At 47.2% G+C, this 18,939-nt stretch overlaps 1 protein-coding gene across 3 annotated transcripts in view; it reads left to right on the top strand.

The window, feature by feature from the left end:
- Positions 1–1,810: 1,810 nt before the first annotated feature.
- SH2D4A (SH2 domain containing 4A) overlaps positions 1,811–18,939 on the top strand; it is a 60,213-nt gene continuing 43,084 nt past the window's right edge. The window contains exons 1-2 of one of the 3 annotated variants that reach the window (XM_059384260.1): positions 1,811–1,902; positions 7,830–8,210. In XM_059384260.1, coding sequence (XP_059240243.1) covers positions 8,030–8,210 — 181 coding nt within the window. In that variant the 5' untranslated portion in view covers positions 1,811–1,902; positions 7,830–8,029. Of the gene's footprint in view, positions 1,903–2,224; positions 2,460–7,829; positions 8,211–18,939 lie in introns of those variants that run through there. The other 2 variants (XM_059384259.1, XM_059384261.1) reach the window with 2 other exon arrangements.

Raw genomic sequence — 18,939 nt, 5'->3', positions numbered from 1 at the left:
TTTAAACATGCAATTTTTGAAATTAGAAAATTCTGGCTTAAAACTAGTATTTTTTAAGTTGCGAAAACATTTCATGAAGATGTTGACCATTTCAAATATTGAATAAGATCTTCTCTCTCGCTCTTTTTTTCCTTAAGATTTTATTTATTTGAGAGAGAGACAGAGAGAGAGAGAGGCCACACACAAGTAGAGGTAGCTGCAGACTCCCTGCTGAGCAAGGAGCCAGATTCAGAACTTGATGGGACTGGATCCCAGGAACCTGGGATCATGACCTGAGCTGAAGGGAGTTGATTAACTGACTACGCCACCCAGGCATCCCTCTCTCACTCTTTTTTTTTTTTTTTTTTTTTTTTTTAAGGCCAGCAAAGACCAGGAATATATTTCTTTGGGTTCTGTGAGAGAAATTCTTTGGTTACTTTGGAAATTCCCAAAAGAAGTTCTTTGGTTTCCTCTCCCTAGACAACACCTTTGTTTTTGTTATCATAGGATAAGAAAATCCTGGTGTTTGTCCTATTTTTCACCCAGAAAGACCCCAGAGATTTGGACCAGTCCTCTGTTTTCTACTTTTTTCCACTGTGTGGCACTGAGCACATTTTTAAATAAAGATCTTTTTGTCTGCTTCAGCATCTCCCATTTAGCTCACACGGTCAACAGCTCTGCCCACCGCCTACCTGGAGAACATTTAGCCGTCACCCACGCAACACATGCTGCAAGTCTGAAGCTGGTGGTCCCCCAGTAGTGCCTCCAAGACCTTTGCTGGAGGCCCAGCCTGGCATGAACTTACAGGTCTTTTATAACTTAATCTCGGAAGTGACATATGAGGAGTAGCGATGAATCACTGAGGTTAAGTTGGAGTCTAGGTGCCATAGAAAGCAAACCCCAAGGTCTGAGTGTGAAGTTGTAACTTGGGAATCACAGCATGTGATGTGAAATAATATAAGCTAATATGTTTGAACACTCACCACATCCAAGAATTATTCTCAGCACTTTACATGTATTATCTCATTTAATCCTCAAAACAACTTCATTGTTATTATCCAGAAGGGAAAACTGAAGTACCAGAGGTTAGCAGCAAAGTGGGAACACTGCCATGAAGAAGGACTTACCAAGACATGAACACAGAATTTGAGTGTGGAGGAAGGTAATTGGCTGTGACCAGTGTCATATGGAAATTTTACTGGCTGATGAACCACCTTTTATAGTTCTCCAATGAGCTCAATCCATGCAGTGTTAGGAAGTATTATTGGGGGCCACAGCAGCTACCCAGGGAAATGACAATCCAGCCAAACGTACCACAGGCCATTCATTTAATAAGCACTGGGAACAACCTAAACCAGAAATTCTCCCTGATAAGATCCCCAGAATGGCTCCTAAACAGCTTGGTCTCAGGGACTCATCTCTGCCCCCAAGGCTCTTTCTAACTTTTGAGTTGCCTGTGCAGTCTGGAGAAGTTAAGAATAAGAAAGTTTCATTCTTGAAGGAAGCAAATCAGATCCCTGAATTTATGAAGCAGACTGTGGAGAGCAATACCGAATGCTCACTCTTCATTACATTTCTCCCCAACATGTGCAACCTGGGGGTTCCCCAGAGCAGGCTGTTTTTCTGCACACATTCTGAATGCTCCTCCACAACGGAAAACACCCTCCAATGTTTCTACTCTGCTTCTCGGTCAGCTCCTCCCTTCAGGCACCACCCCAACCTGTTCTTGCTGCAAGTCACAAGATCCCTTTACCTTCCTTTCTTTTCATTTTTCTCTCGGTCTCTTGTTCTCAGTCTCCATCTTTCCAGCCCGTTGCCTCCTAGGCCCTGTCCTCCAAAGCCACACCTGTACTGACAAGGGCCTGAGTGTCTGCTAAATTAATGTCAACAAAAGGAAAAAAGTGAGCCCCAGATACCGGAGAGGTGAGCTGCCTCGGCGCGCGGGGACTCCGTGTAACCGAGAAGGGCCTCCCCGCCCGCGCAGGCTCCCCCCTTGCAGGATACCTGGAGCTCTCAAGTGAAGGGGCCGGGCCGCTGATATTAATAAGCTCCGCGGGCCCCGAGATGGCGCGACAGGCCTTCCCAAACTGCAGACCGGCAGTGGCCTCGCGGCCTCGGACCACCCGAGGCCCGGGGCGGCGGGCGCTCAGACAGCCCGGCCGGGCCGCGCCTGGACGCAGCAGGCCGCACCGCCTCGCCGCCGTCTGGCCCTGGAGCGTCTCCAGGTGCCCGGGTGGGGCCGCGAGCGCCCAGTCAGCCACTCCCGCATGCGGGCCGCGGGCGGGGCGGCGCGGGCGGGCTGGGGCTGAGGGACACTGTTGGCCAACATCTCGGCCGGGGTGTTTGTCCGCCGGCCCGTGCCGCTCGCCGGCGCCTCTGCCTGGCCCGCCCGCCCCTCCTTCCCCGACAGCTTCTGGCGGCCCAAGTGGACGTGGTGCTACTTCGGTCCCCCTCGGAGGGGAGCGCAGGGCCCTGCACGGGTAGGTGCCTGGGGAGGGGACGGGGGGCAGAGAGCGGGGACAGAACACAGGGTGTCGGGGGGTGCTGGAGGGGGCGCGCGGAAGGCGCGGCGGTGAGGGGGGCTGGGGGAGGCCGCCCCGGCCTGCACGCGGCCCCCCAGGGCCCCCTCCGCCGCGGCCCGGCAGGCGGCCGGTGTCGGGTGTCGGTGTCCGGTGTCTGAGCCGCGGCGGGTGAGCGGCGGGGGTCCCCGGAGGGAGGGCGCGGCGCACTCGGGAGGTCCAGGGGTAATTGTGGGGCGCCGGGCTGGCCCCCGTGTGCCTGAGGGGCGCGCGCGTCGCTGAGCCGGGGCGGGCCGGAGGCGGCCGCGTGGGGCGGTGGGGCTGGCCCAGGACTTCCGAGCTCCGGCAGGACTGCCCCGGCGCCCCGCGGGTCTCGCGTCTGTCGCGGCCTCCGGAGCCCGCACGCCCGCCCCTCGCCGGCCCGCGACGGGCGCCCAGGCCTGTGGCCCGCCCGACGGCAGCCGCGGACCGGCGCTCGCACACACGTGGGGTAGGGCCGTGCCGACCTCCCTCGCCCCAGACCTGCCGGGGAGGCCCGGGAGCCGGTTTCCCAGCGCGCGGCCGCCAGGGCTGCCCTGTGGGGTTCGGGCGCCGCGGGCGGGGCCGGCTTCGGGGCCGCGCGTCGCGCCCTCCCGCGCGCGGGACGGAGGACACAGACGGTAGCCCCAGGCCCCCCGGCGACCGTTGTCTTCAGCCAAGCGGGCGTCCCTGCCCGCCCCTGCCCTCGGGGTTCGCGCGGGCCCCGGAAGGGGTGGGCGTGGAGATGCCAGTTCGTGGGTTTTCTTGTTCTCATTCCCTCCTCAGGGGTCACAGGGCAGAAGCAGTGGCACCTCTCTCTAAACTTGGGCTCCTCGGCTCCTAAAACGTTTTGTTTTGTTTTAAAGATTTTATTTATTTCTTTGAGAGAGAGAGCATGAGAGGGGAGAAGATCAGAGGGAGAAGCAGACTCCCCACGGCGCTGGGAGCCCGACTTGGGCTCGATCCGGGATCACGACCTGAGCCGAAAGCAGTTGCTTCACCCACTGAGCCACCCAGGCGCCCCTGTTTTGTTCTTTTAAAGTAAAACTCTACCCCCAGGTCCGCTCGAACTCAGGACAGAGATCAAGAGCTGAGCGCTCACCGGACTGGGCCCGCCAGGCACTCCTCTAAAAGGCCTGCTTAATAGAAGCGACTTGGAGCTTTTAAAAGGGAATAATCATCTAGTGGATTTAAATCAGTGAAAGTCATATGTGGGCATAGATTTGGCACATGAGTGGAGTTATCTAGATAAATCCGAATGTGCAGTAACTTCAAATTTCTAACGAATCGTATATATGTACAAAACTTAGTTCCAAATTGCTGTCACTTCTGGTAATTCATTTTATCCTCAAAAGTAGTCCTTTTGCAGATAAACTTTATAAGGTAAAGTTGAACGAGTTAACTGAAAGTCTGAAAATAGCTGGCCATTTTAAAAGAAGTAGGATTCAAACTATATTCATTTTCTTTTAAGATTGTTTATTTATTTATTCGTTTATTTGGGAGAGAGCAAGCAATTGGGTTAAGGAGCAGATGGAGGGGGACAAGCAGACTCCAAGGTCAGTGAGGAGCCAGAGGCAGGGCTCCATCCCACCACCTTGAGATCCTGACCTGAGCCAAATGAAGAGTGGGATGCTTAACCAACTGAGGCACCCTAGCATCCCCAAACTATATTCTTAACATTATAAAGTCTTACTGTCCATATTATGTTACTGCTATGATTTAGGCTTTATCTCTGGCTCCCCCTGTCCAGGGTCTCAAAATCACTAAAAACACAATTTTTATTTTGTTGAACAGGGCCATGGAAGATGTGAGAGGCCAAATCTATGGTATCCTGGAAAACAACTGATCCTATCACCCTTTAGAAATTCATTTTTGGAATAAATAGCAGATGTGGGCTTTTTTTGTCATTTCTCTTTTTCGAGTAAGCTGCTATATACAACAAGAAAACCGAGTTAGCTTAGCTTTTCTTTTTCTTTTTTTCTCTCTCTTTTTTTTTTTTTTTTTTTTTTTGATCTTGAATAACTGGAATTTTACAGCACTCGGTTTGTTAGATAGGGAAAGTCATTCCAAGTTTGAGTCAGGGTCAGCAGCTGTCCTACCAGGGAGTGAAAGTGGGAAAAACCCAAGTTTGTTTCCTTATTTCTATTTCCTCTACCCTTGCTGCACTTGTCTCTGCACCTTCACAAAGGCTATATGACATAGCCTTCAAATTACAAAGATGTACAGTGCAGTCCCTCATTTCATAGACAAGAAAACAGAGTAGTGAAGTGACAGCTGAAAGTCATACAGCTCTTGAGAAGCCTGCGCTGGGGTCCTTGCTGGGTGTCCTGTGAGCAGCACCCTGTGCTGTTTGAGTTTCCTGTCTGAGAGCCTGAGGAAGGAGTTAATTCACACCCACTGGGCATCAACAGCCTTAGAATGGCATGCACACTATTCAGCCACCTGACCTCAGAGTAGTTGCCAGCTGAGCCCCCAGGTACTCTCTGAGGACACAGGGAAGCCAGAGTCTTTCCTTCAAGATCCAGTAGTTAATGTAATGCTAAAAATCCATGTTTGTTGAAAAGGCAAAACAAACCCAAATTAAAATTGTGAACGAGCTTGAGTATCTCATCACAGAGGTGCCATGGAACCCTTCACACCTGTGAGAGGCTGTACCATTCATGCAACTCCTAGCAGCTCTGAGAAGGGAAACTGAGAACACGAAGTGCCTGATGAATAAAGTGGGCAAACAACATCTATGCCTGGGCCACCATGACAGTTCCCTGCTGCCCTTCCTGGGGGAGGTTTTTTCAATGACCTGGCCTCCCCTCAGCTTTCCTGCAGTTCCCTAGATGAGGCTTCTGCCGCTCAGAGGGATTATGTCACGCACCTTCCAGTCAGCATTGATGTTGCTGCCAAAATGTGCAGGTCTTCTTTCTGAAATTTCACCTGTGGTCTGGCATCCTGACGATGTGCTCATTCCGGGCTTACAAAGAAACCCCCCTATACTAGTGGAGTACAGGAGAGCCGACTTAGAGCCAGATTGCCCAGCTCAGCTACTTTCCATCTTCTTCTGTGAGACAGGGGTAGGGAGGAACTGAATCCTAAGAGGGATTGTGAAAAGTAAATGAGTTAAAACACGCAAGGTGCTGAAGGTAGCGGCTGACACAGCGTGTATAAGCTCTCATAGTCAGTACTCCGGGTGGAGAAAAGGGGAATCATGGGAATTCGGCACTCTTGGGCTTTCAGTGTTTAGGCCATACCATCACTGTTGCTAAGATTCACCCCACTCAAAATGGGGAACAGAACACAAAGCCTCAGGCTTCACTGAGTTCCTCCTTTCTACCATGTTTTATTTTTGTTCAAGTCAATCACTGGAGGCATGGAATGTGCCAACATAAGGACATTTACTGGAACATCAAGGAGTCATTCACCTTGGTTTTTTACCGCTTCATCTCAGACCACTGGAGTCTAGTGTGCAGAGGAACCACATCCTCGCTGTGGTTCCTGTGAAGACAAGAGTCTGGCAGACTCTCCTCTGGTGTAGATTTAGTCAATCCTGCCCCTCAAGAAGCTTGCTGGAACCCAGGAGTCAAAAAAAAAAGCATTACAGGACATCAGTTCTTTGGCTGGTATAGCCTTTGAGGGTCATCTTTCAAATACAAAAGTTGGAAGGGAGTGTAGGAGGGACATGACTGAATTAGAGTCAAATCTACTTTTAATTGTTTTTGAAACTTTTCTCTTTTTTTCTTTTAATTGTTTTAGATTGGGGAGGGGCAAAGGGAAAGGGAGAGAGAGAATCTTAAGCAGGCTCCATCTTCAGTGTGGCGCCCTATGTCGGGCTCAGTCTCACAATCCTGAGATCATGACCTGAGCAGAAATCAAGAGTCCAACACTTAACCAACAGAGCCACCCAGGCGCCTCTAAAATTTTTCTCTAAATACTGTGTTCCATTTGAGTTCCATTAATTTGAATGCTGCGGGAGATTATAGGATGCAATTAGTAAGAATAGTTGTAGCCTCAATAAACGTCCCAGCTACACGATGGATAGTGAGTTTAACTATGCGCTGTGTATGCAGACATTCTGGGGGACCCCAACTGTTCAACGTGCTTGTGTAAATGAAGGAGCAGTTTGCAGGGAAGAAGAAGAAGAGGGGAAGCTGACTCCCAGGGAGCTTTACCATCTGACCCATGGGAATGACAGGGTGAAGGAACTAAAAGCAGCCATGGTATGACTAAGTGATAGTCTGAAGTTTATGAGTGTTTGCACTGAGCTTGGCCAAACAGGTATTTGAGAGGTATGGCCGGGTGGTGAGATTATCTGAGGCATGTGAGCACCAGTTTACTAGTCAACTTCTTAAACATAGGTGATCCCGAAAAGTCTCAGTATACAAGCGTCTTTGTGTATTGAAAAAAAAATTAAAAGTTTTAAAACAAATCAAACAGAAATGCGCAAATTAGAGGAAACCCCAGTGGAATCGTCTCCCTCGCCCGACCACTGTGAACCCACTGGTGAGTGCACGAGTCTGTGGCTTCTTATTCAAGGGGTCCTCTAAGGAACTCCTTTGTAAAGCAGGGATCTTTTGTAATAAACCTAGTTGCCTCTTTATTCCCCCAGTTTTTCTGGTATGTAAATTTAGTTTTTATTAAATTAGATAGAACAGGTACATTTAAAACCTGGTGACTTTCCAGAGTGTACACGGACGTTTTCTCCTGCACCTACACTGTTCTCATGGTTCTGGTGGGTCATCTGGAAATTTCCTTGTCCTTCTGTGAAGATGAAGTACATGATTGTGTTTATTTAGTGCTGCTTTTAAGAGGAAATGGGAAAACTGCCTTGTGGTCTAATTTCTATTTCTTCTTTTTCCTTCCTTGAGGATGGCCCCATTTTGGGTAGGTTTGGGGTAGGTAATTCTGTGAAATCTCAAAAACAGTATTTTCTTCTGAAATAAGTTGTTTGGAGAGAACCTTTTAATTTCTTCCTGTGCCTCTTTTTTCTTTTATTCTTTTCTCAGCCATACAGTTGGTGGTTAGGCTCTGAGGTAATAATATGTTTGCTTAGTTGGGAGAAGGCCAAACCTCTGTTAATTTTTTTTGTTTCCCCGAGACTGACCTGTAAAAGTTAGGGTTTGTTTTGTTTTGTTGATAAAGTGGCTGGAAATTATGGGATAGGGGTTACACAAACTCTTAACAAAGCGTGCCTCGGCTTTCTTCTCCTTTCACCTGAAATGAAAAGCGATACTGTATTTCCTCCAAGCTTGATTCACGAGCCTGCCCCTGCCTGGCGTCTACACATTTTAATGCTGCCTGCTTTCTGCCGGCTCCCCTTTGCAGGTTCACGAACAGCATTGTGAACGGTATCTTTGGTGCCAGGAACCAAGAGCCAGTTCTCGGAATTGTCCCAGTCACTAGGAGTGCTGCGAGTCTCTGGGAAGGCCCGTGGGTGCGTCCAGGTGCCAGGCCAGGGGAGGCACACGTGGACGGCATTTTCAAGAACTTTTGCCACAGGTGTAAAAGACTCCAGGCCTGCAAAGATGCTGAAACAGATACTATCAGAGATGTACATAGATCCCGATCTGCTGGCAGAGCTCAGCGAAGAACAGAAACAGATCCTGTTCTTCAAGATGAGGGAGGAACAGATCCGCCGATGGAAAGAAAGAGAAGCAGCAATGGAAAAAAAGGAGTCCATGCCAGTGACATCCAGGCCAAAGAAAGGTAAACTTACCTGAGTCTCTTGTGTGAATGTGTTAGTAACATGGCTCCTGGCTTGTTTTAACAGTTCTCACTCGTCAGAAACAAGTCAGGGGCAAGTTCCAGTTTGGTAGAAGGACCCTAAATGTTGTTGAGGTTCTAACAGTGTAATTTATCAGCTTGAAGTTTATACCTACATGCACATACCCACACGTGCACAGCATTTGTCATGAACTTGTGTAGCTGTAAGCAGATCTCCTCCTTGAAACCAGACTGACCTTAAGCTGAAGTAAAAAGTCACCTGTACGGTTTGATCTGAGGGGTCCTAAGGAAGGGCTTCTCTCCCACTTATGGTCACCGGGGTCTGTATCCTATTAGCAGCATACGAAGGCATTATATCAGGATTCATATAGCAATTATGTTTACATTTCTTTGCGTTATCTTTTCTTAGGAAAACTCCCTCTTAAAATGTAAATACTGCTGTGGGGGGAAGGGGAGTCATACTACACATATTTTTTTTAAGTAATCTCTGTGCCCAGCGTGGGGCTCAAACTCGTGGCGCCGATGTCAGGAGTCAACGGGCTCCACTGACTGGGCTAGCCAGGCACCTCCATACCACACATTTTTTAATGTGAGTTAAGTTTTCAGCTGTCTTTTCTCCTGACCCAAGGAACCCCTGGTAGCTTGAGAGATCCTTTTGAGACCATGAGCGAGGAATTCTTGTACGTCAAGACTTGAAGCATATACACATGCAGACGTGGAAAAGCACACAGTAACCACCTCTGCTCGTCGCCCTCCCCTAGCACAAATTCTGTCATGGGTGAATACCTAAGTTGTTTAAAAAAAAAAAACCAGTTTTTCAGGGTCACTCGCAGAGGCATTCAAGACTAATTTCTCCTCATTTTTCATTAAGCCAGGAAAAATAAAATGTGATAAAACCATTCAGGGTTTCGGAGATGGAGAAAATGAATTTCACTTGCATGCTGGTATACACAGACTCAAAAAGGAAGTCAGTTTAGTGACCTTTACCTTATACTCCCTTTATTTGAAACCTTTCCAATTAAGCCTTTATAATGATATAGAAATAAACATGACTATTGCATTTATTGTTATCAATAATAACTATTTATTAGAAACATGTTTTGTCAGACACTACGCAAAGCACTTTTATATACAGTAGGTCTTATCTTCTCAAAACGTCTGCAAAGTTGGTATTGTCTGTTTTATAGGTGGTGAAACTTAGAAAAGTTAAATAATATATGCAAAGTCACACCACCAGTAGGTACCCAGATTTACTGGATTTCACAGACCTGAAATAGACTTTTTATTTCAGTAAGTAACATGTCCAAATGGAAGCATGGCCCTTTTATCTTTCTTAACTAGCTTATACATCTCCCTGCATTGTTGAGCCAGAGTTTATCAGATAGAGCTTGACCTCTCTGGGCACCATTGTTCATTGTGAAGAGAATACATTGATGTGTTGGGTAACTTTGGGGCTGGCGAGAGCTGAAGGGTTCTTGCCCCTAATGTCAGTGGCCCAAACACTTTGTAAGACTTTGGGGTTCTCACATTTGCTGAAGTGGTCTCCTTGTGACTACTTAAGACAGCAATTTCATTTCTTTGTTTAAATAATCTTTTTGAAGACTTTGACTCTACCTCTTAGAAAATCTGTATTACTTTATTAAATGATCAATTAAAAATTATGTTAGGGGCGCCTGGGTGGCTAGTGGGTTAAGCCGCTGCCTTCGGCTCAGGTCATGATCTCAGGGTCCTGGGATCGAGTCCCGCATCAGGCTCTCTGCTCGGCAGGGAGCCTGCTTCCCTCTCTCTCTCTCTCTGCCTACCTATCCATCTACTTGTGATTTCTCTCTGTCAAATAAATAAATAAAATATTTTAAAAAAAGAAAAAGAAAGAAAAAATTATGTTAGTATATGCAGTGAACATTCTATCTGAATTTCATGCCATAAGTTTATTACTCCTTTAAACTTAACACTTGGAAAAATACATTTTACACTAAATTAGTTCTCTCTTGTGACTACAGAAAAAGAAAAGTTTTGAGATTCCTTCCCAACTTTCCCTAAAAGACAGCACTTTTCCATCTTTCATCTTCTTCCGCCCTTGAAGATAAAGCCACAGACAGTACAAGGGAGTGTTACGGCTGGTGCTCCCCAGGAGTGTATCTGTACTGCAGACCTACTGTGTGCTTCTGCTCCTTTTGGGCCTGTGCTCCCGGCCTCTCCCACCCACCCAGCTTGTACCCAGCTGACTTTAGTGCTGCTTTTTCATAGTAGTTCTTAGCCAGGCCGCAGCTTTAGAGATCGTCCTTTTCTTGGCTCTTTAAATATATCTTATACCCTCCCTCTCCCTCATTCCTTTGCGCCATTTTAGCTCATCACTTGGCAGTTGTTTCATTGTCATTCTGGTCACTTTCTTCTCTATACTATCCACTATGGTGAGTTTTCAAAGAACATCACTAAAATGTTCGCATATTGTGTATACCAGGAACCTTTTAGCAGTCTTACGGCTACAGGAGAAAGGTCTGAAAAGCAATTAGAAGTATGGATTTAACTTAGTAATAGAGCAGAAAAATCATTTCAGAATGTAATGGGGAAATGGGATTTTTAGAGAGGGGAAGAATTCTGCATCTCTTCTGGCTGCTGGAGGACACATACCCGGAGGTCTAGAGCTTGGTGTCCAGGAGGGCATCCCCTAGCCGTGTATGGCTACTGAGCACAGTGAAATGAGAGTAGTCTGGATTGGCAAAAGTGTAAATTACCAGATTTCAAAGACTCGATTGGAAGAATGATATAAAATAACCACATTAATGATTTTGTACTATTTCTTTTGCTCTGGTAATGGGGCTGCTAGAAAATGTGTAATTACAGAGGTAGCTCACATTTGGACAGTGCTGCTCTAGACTGTAAAAGTAGCACCACTGAGCTGATGATGTATCAGACCTGAGCTCAGTCTTAAATTTATTATCTCATTAAATCATCACAGCCACGCCTGAAGCTGAATTACCGTTCACATTTTACAGAAGAAAGAAAGTGAGGCTGGGACATTAACTAGCTTGCCCAGGGCAACAGCTAGTAAGGGCAGAGCTGCAACAGACCCTGAGTCTGACTCTCCCAAAGCGGGCGCTGTTGACGAATCTGCTACATGTCCAGCTTACCTGGAGCTTAAGACGCTGCTCTTGTCTGCAGGTGCCTTGCACACATCCAAGATGTGTGCTTGCCTCAGGGCCCTGCCTTTGTTCTGCGTGATTTCTTTCTGGTAACTCGACCAGTAGAGGCCTTCACTCCATAGGGGACAGCCCAGCACTTGTCTCATGGGGCCTGCAAGCTGACAGAAACCTAAGCAGGAGGCTGGGATCTGGTCGCTGTGTGTGTGCGGGTGGGGCTAGGTGTGCCCTTGAAATGGACTTGGATTCATGAAACTTCATTTGCTGCATTCTCGTTGCTACTAGGTGAACTTATGCAGAGCCTTCCCTTTCTCGTGAAATGGCCGTAGACCACCGGTGTGTTCCACCGGCAGTGGCACTTCTCCCCTCTCTGCTAAAGCCAGGGCAGCGACTCCATGGAAGGACTCGGCTCTGATCTCGTCAGTTCCTCAGCATCATCAGACTCTGGAGTGGCCTCTCTGAGTCTCTTTTTCACCTCCGCCTGACCCCCAAATGTCCATATTTCCCCAGGGTGCCTCACTCTGCAGTGGTGGTTTGTAACCTGGAGGTGGGGTTGAGAGGCTCAGAGACTCCTTTGAAAATTTAGCGAGAGCTTGGATCAGGGAAAATGCACGCTACGCTGACAACATTTTGTGTATAGTTTCACAATGTTCCCAGTCTCCCTAAATCTTGTTCACAGACTGTCAGGTTCACAGATCCTAGGTTAAGGTCCCTGTGTTATCTTTCTGCAGTACCACTTCGATGTTTTTTGTTTTTGTTTTTGTTTTTAGAGAGAGCGCATGAGTGGTGGTGGGCAGCCGGGGATGAGGGCTGCAGTGGACAGAGGAAGAGGATGGGAGAATCCCAAGCAAGCTCTGTGCTCAGTGTGGACCCAAACACAATTCTATGACCCTGACCCTGAGGTCACCACCTGAGCCAAAATCAGGAGTCAGACACCCAACCAACTGAGCCAGCCCAGAGACTTCTGCTTCTACTTTTTAGGGTCAAACACCACCTATATGCCAGCCATGCTCAAAGCCATACTGCCAAGCCAGGCCTCTCACCCGCTTCGGCCTCAGTGTCCATTCTGTTAATGAGTGTTCCCATTCATATGACCCATAAGCTCGTCAGTGTCACCTCCGTCCTCCTCACCACCCCCACGCCTGACCCTGCCTCTCATTCTCTGTTATAATCAGTGGCACTGCTTTTTTCCCCTTGTCACTAAAGCTAGAAACCTGGAAGCCACACAGCTAGTTACCGAACCTATAGATTTTATGTCATTTGTTCCTTTGCCTAGAGCTTTTCCCTTACCATGGTTCTGGTCTGTTAGGATGTGCCAGACATAAGCATTATATTTATGCTATTTCATTTAAACCTCACAAGAATCTGGGATGGTACGTGTTGTCGCCTTTCTTCTTATAAATAAAGAAACAAACGGGGAAAGTCACTTACATGGTTACTGTTATTTGAACCCAGGTCCAGATCTACTCCAGGTCTGTTCTGAACCACTGGTTCTGGCCTTGTCTCCTGCCCTCCCCTAAGTCTGAGCTTGATAGCTTACCTGGGCTTATCTTCTTCCCTGGTGATCACCTGCATGTGGATAATTATGGATCTCTTCTTCCCGTTCACCTCCCTGAGCCCCTGTAAGCTGGTCTCCTCTCCTGACTCAAGTTCTCACTTGTCCATAGCACCACCTGCTTTCTTGGGCTATAGCCCAAGCACCATGCAGATTCTCCAGCTTCCTTTCTGTCCTTTTGTCTCTAATATAAGCATAACGATTATTTAAAATTTGAAAGATGGACTTTAATATTAGCAACTATAAGATTATGAACCCAGGTTACCAAGTCTAGCAAACGATGGAGAAAGCAACAGTTGTAAGTAATCTGAAGAAGTCCCTGTGGGACTCTGCGAGCACCTGGGGCTGGGTCTCACCTTCTCCTGGCCTGTCCTGCTCTTCAGGGCCAGGAGGAAACGTGATCGAGGCCCCACGTCCAAGCTTGTGTGTCAGAGCCCTATCTACATTCATTGTCCTGGCGTACCTTCTGGTGGGTTTCCCTTTTGCTCTCAGAAGTGTTTCATTTTGGACGATGCATTATGAGGCTGTCTTAAACACAGGCTTTGCAATTTCACAGACTGGCTTTGAATTCTGGTTCCAGTTTCACTAACTCTGTGATCTTGGGCAAGTTAAATACCCTCCCTGAACCTCAGCTTCCTCATTATAAGATGAGGTTAGTAATGGCCTTGGGTGATATTATAAATATTTAATGGCAGACATGGCATGGCCATCAATTAGAAGGGACATGGCTGTACCGCTTGCATCCTAGAGGTGCCCACCAGCCTGAATCTTTTGGTTTCTGGATGCGGGGGTGGGGGTCCCTAGAGGAGAGGCCAGAGTGGCAGGAAATAGTTGAGAGGTTGGGAGTTTAGGCAAATATATCATATTTCAGCAACCTGGGTATTGGTCGGTGCTGCTGTCAATCCTGATGATACTCCCAATTTGTTTAATACGTAAATTTGTTAGGAGGCCCCTGGTATTGATGCTCTGACTTCTGTTCAGTTTTTGGTCTTCTCTTTGTAGGGACATGGTATATATTTCTTCTCTCTCCATTTCTCGTCCTCGCCTGTTACTATGGCTGTCCTTCTGAGCTGGATCTAGTTGGAGTGGAGACCAGTTTCCGACCCTCTGAATGAGTCTTAGTTTGGGGAGAGTCCTGGGGTTTGCACTGACCTGAACCTGAGATGATCCACATGGACACTTCTAGTCTCTCCCACCACACATCTGCTGGGCCCACCATGTGAGGAGAAGTCAGACACGATGATGTGAGCAGTGTCACTAACTAATGAAAGGCTGATAAGCCTGGCCATTCCCATGCCAAGTGTTGCCCCATTTTTATGTGATATTTCACAACATTGCTTCGTCAGAGACTGTATATGGTGAACGAGGTATGGATGAGAGTCCATACCTGCTTAAGAACTGCTTTGTGGTGTGGTATGAAGCAGGACTGCTCTACTGTCCTAGAAAACTAGGTTTTAGAAGTTCTCAAGAATCCCTAAGCTAGCAAATATGAACAGTGCTGCAGCACACAAACGTGATTCAAGTACTATAGGAGCAAACCTTATAATTAAATGGAAGTGCTATGAAAAGGTCCCTCTCTCACTGTCCTCTGACTAAAGAGTGCATATAATGTCAAGGTGAAGTAGACAAAAAAAATCCAGAATGTGTGGATAGCATTAAGTTATAATAAGATGCAGTGCCTGCCCCAGTAGGATCCCTTCAGTGTATACGTTTACTTTGAGGAAGGACACTGGGGCCAGAAATGTGGGTAAGTCTATCGGTTTTCAGCTCTTGGCAGACAGGAGCTTTTCTTCTCTTCTTGTCGACATTTTCTTCCTTACCTGTTCTTTGCACACTCCTCCTGCCATCATTCCCCTGACCTGTTCCCTGGGATCCTTCTGCTCTCCCCTCCCAAAACCCTAAGTGTCAAACTTGTCCCTGCTTCTTCTATTTAAAGACATCTTTCAACCATCCTTACTCCTAAGCTGCCCTTTCTGTCTCAATGGCCTATAAAATAGTGCCTGGAACATAGCAGATGCTCAGTAAATATTTGTTGAACAAATAACTGAATCCTTTTTTACTTCCTTTCTAATAAACTTCCCCAGAGCACATACTTACAGCCTCCACCTTTTACCATCCTTTCTGTCCTGCTTTTGTAGCCTGTCCCCCACCTGTCTCCCTAAAAATACTCTCCAAAGTCAGAGACTGCTGAGAACCCACCACAAGGCTCCCCATCCCCCTTTCTGTGTCTCCAGGGCATGGAAGCGCTCTCTCTCTGGGCCACATGGCAGTGCATTCTCCCCAGGCTCCTATGTTAAGTCATGTTTAGGAATCAGAAGTTTTGTTTTGTTTTGTTTTGTTTTTGCTGTTTAAATCAGAATGTTCTTTCTCTTCCCTTTTGCCTCCCAAATGGAGCACATGCTTTTCCAAGATTCTCACCAGGCTTCATTCCCTTTGCAATTTTTCTACACCAGTGACTTCAACAATGGCAACTCTAAAGGAATTCCCATATTCACACTGTCCGTCTCGACAACATTTCTGAACTCCAGTGCCGAACGTAGTTCAGGTATCTATGGAAGCTCTCCATGTAGATTGTTAGTGAAATTAAAAATTTATTCTTCATTTCCAAAACAGCTCAAACAAATTTATTTTCTTGATATTACTGTTTCTGCTTATTATTACTATTGGCATCATCTTGGAGTCCTTCCTTTCCAGCCACCTGAATCTAACCGACCTTTCCCTCATTCGGGCCCCAGGTACCTCACTCCTGGTCTTTCACCCGCACGTATCCCCAGTTCTGTCCTCGCTCAGCCACTGGACAGCCTCTCCTACTTCCCTGACCCACCCCACATGCGGATGTGGCCGAGCACTTCCTAAATCCCTTTTCTGACCCTGGCACCATCTGCACAGCAACAGTCATGGACTCTTCACTAGTCATTTAATCAAGAAACATGGAACTAATATTTTTGAGCATTTATCACATGACAGGCTTGTGAGGTCCGACTCACTACCTCTGTTTTATCAGAGAGGGAGCTCAGGCTCAGAGAGGTAAGGTATCCTGTACATGGTCACGTAAAGAGTTGGTAGAAACCCTGGGATTTTAACACCACTTTTTGGCTTTATGTAGTGCAGGACCTAAGTTTAAATCATTTAGCCAGGTGTCTGGGAATTGTGCCTTGTGCCCTGTGCCCTCCGCCCCCTGCATGATCCTCAGTGCACAGCCAGACGACATCCAAAGCTCTCTTCAGCTCTCACTGAGACCCTGATTCCCTACAGCCCTTCCCTGATTTCCTTCTCTGATCTTCGATCACACCATCTTTGTGCGGGTCACCAAACTTACACGTTCCAAAACTCAATACAAAGAACTTCTTTTTTCTTCTGTGTGCTTCCAAAACAATTTCTCCATCCTGCAAATCCTCACTGATCTTAAAATCTGTTGTGGTTTTGGTGTATGTTCCCCTGGTCTTTCAAATTGATTAGTTCTTACGCATTCCCTTAGCACCCTCTCACACCCCCTTCCCTAAGTTGTATTACTTTTATAATTAATTATGTGTTCGATTCCTATCTCCAGCTAGGATATAAGTTCCCCGAGGGCAGGAACTGGTCTGTCTTGTTCATAAGTGCTATGCACATCTACCTCAGTGCCTCACACATAGTAGATATGCAATAAAATTCATCAAATAAGCAGCCTAATGCCTTGCTCTTTCTCTCGAAGATGCTAGGTGACTTGCAGGAAAATGGCCACATCTGTTTGATCTCTGTAGCACCTGCAGCATTTAGCTTGTCGCATCGTGCTCAGAGTTAGAAACTCAGTACATTTTTGTGGCATGAACTAAACAGGGCTGCATAGTCTTCCACCATCTTGGTGTAAAATTGAGGGTGTCGGAGCTAACACTCATTTACTAGAATAACTTCTCCAGCAGCCTCCGCTAAGGTTTTAGGGCATTGTGGGGGTACCCCTGAAGGCTCTCTAACCTCTTTGCTCTCAGGTGCACTGAAGAGCTCCTGAAGGTGAGAAGCGCTCGGCACAGACGTTATTGTCAGTGCCATTCTGTCAAGAACCCTTCTTTCGGCATCTGGCTGAATGTGACACTTCTTTTTTTCTTGCCTCCAAACCATGGCTTCTTTACCTCCACCGTATTCTCACCACTCCCTTGCTTCTAAAATGTCAAGGCTCTTGTTTGGCAGTCTTTTCTACTCGTAGCCCCCTCCTCTGTTCACAGGCGATTCTGGGGTCTCTCCCCACCTCACCCTTCAAGGCAGCACCTTCTTCCCCTAAGAGTGACACCCCGGCCTGCAGCCCGCTGGGCTCCGCAGAGAATGTGTCCTGCCACACTGAGCAATGCTGCAGGCTCCCTGGGTCCTCCCTCTCCACCTCCCTGGCCCTCTGCCACTCTCCTGTCAGGGCGACTGTCTCCTTCTATCAAAAATATTGGTAGAGAGTTACTTAGGTGAAGGTTGAGAGATGGACATAGTAAAAAATACTATTAGTTGCCCTGAGCGAGTGTAATAAAGAGAGTTTGATGAGATTTGACAGCTTTCTACAATTAATGAGCCATTTGGCATCTCCTCACGCGAGCCAGAGCTGGCCAGGGCCCATCCCCACTAGGGCACGTTTGGGATTCATCTTCTCTTCATACCTGGTGCCACATTCACTGTTTCTCTGTTTGGGAAAACAGTGCGAGGTCAGCTGCTTTCTGGATGATACATTTGACTCCTCTAAGAGTGAAGATTCTGTCCCCCTCTTCCCGCTGCCCCAGTATCCTAGTTAGAATTTTTTCATGCTGTACAAAGTCTTCATTGCCCCAAGAAGGGTGGAAAGTGCCAGACCAAAGAACATATCTGGGTTTGAGCAGCCTTCTTTTTTAATGTATCCTGGGGCGACAGTAGAAAGTAGGTTAACAATTCACTGGACAGAAGATGCTTTAATTGGAAACCTTCTACTTAATGTACAAAGACAAGACACAATCCCAGTGTGGATTTCTAACCTCTAAGCACATGTGTTCCATCAGGTGCTCTCTTACCCACACTCAACACTACTGGCCAGTTTGGGGTTTTTAGGGCCCAGGGATCTTGACCACAATATGGACCATAATGGCCCTCGGTAGATCTGGGCCCTGGGGGCTTTTAGATTTAGGGACTGCCCCTCTTGGCTTCTCCTGGGTGTGTTCCACATAACGTTGGGTTCAGGGAGTATGGACCTGTGTGGCTGTTCTCTGGAGACCACGATCTAGAATGTAATACAAACCCTGTGACCAATTGTAAACAAGGATCATTTAAGTAGCTTCACTAAGTATCACACTACCAGTAGTATTATCTTCTCACAAGTTGGTGTGAATCTCTGAGGAGCCCTAGAAGTAAATAGGGTGATGGTAGCACTTAACCTCTCGTGAACTCCTATTATGTGACAGGCACTGGGGGAAAGAGCTGGTGTAGCCTGCTCCCGATGGCAGTCCTGCATTGTTGGTGGTCGATCATATTCCCATTTTGCAGATGAGGAAACTGAGGCTCAGAAAAATTAATTTGTCCAAGTCACACAGCTAGTAAGTGGTAGGACTAGGGTTTAAACTAAAGCCAGTCCGATTCTAAAATGGAAGTACCAAACCCTGGAGAAGCTGTGTATTTCTGGGGTTCAAGAAGATTCTCAGACCTTAGAGATTCTGATATCAGATGTTAGCATAAACTGCATGCTTTCTCCCCATCTCTCCTACTTTATAAAATGGACACATTCAAAAACCATATTCATATTTTTTAAAGATTTTATTTACTTGAGAGAGAGAGAGCATGAGTGAGCGAGAGAGAGAATGCACGGTCGGGGAGAGGGGTAGAGAGAGAGGGAGAGAGAGAAGCAGACTCCCCACTGAACAGGGAACCCAACAAGGGGCTCAATCCCAGGACCCTGGAATCATGACTAGAGCTGAAGGTAGACGCTCAGCCACCCAGGCGCCCTCATATTTATATTTTAAAACATGGGGCGCCTGGGTGGCTCAGTGGATTAAGCCGCTGCCTTCGGCTCAGGTCATGATCTCAGGGTCCT

The sequence above is a fragment of the Mustela nigripes genome, chromosome 18, assembly GCF_022355385.1.
Source record: "Mustela nigripes isolate SB6536 chromosome 18, MUSNIG.SB6536, whole genome shotgun sequence".
NCBI classification, from domain to species: Eukaryota; Metazoa; Chordata; class Mammalia; order Carnivora; family Mustelidae; genus Mustela; species Mustela nigripes.
The sequence above is the reverse complement of the archived record's forward strand: the minus strand, read 5'-3'. Positions and strand labels throughout refer to the sequence as shown.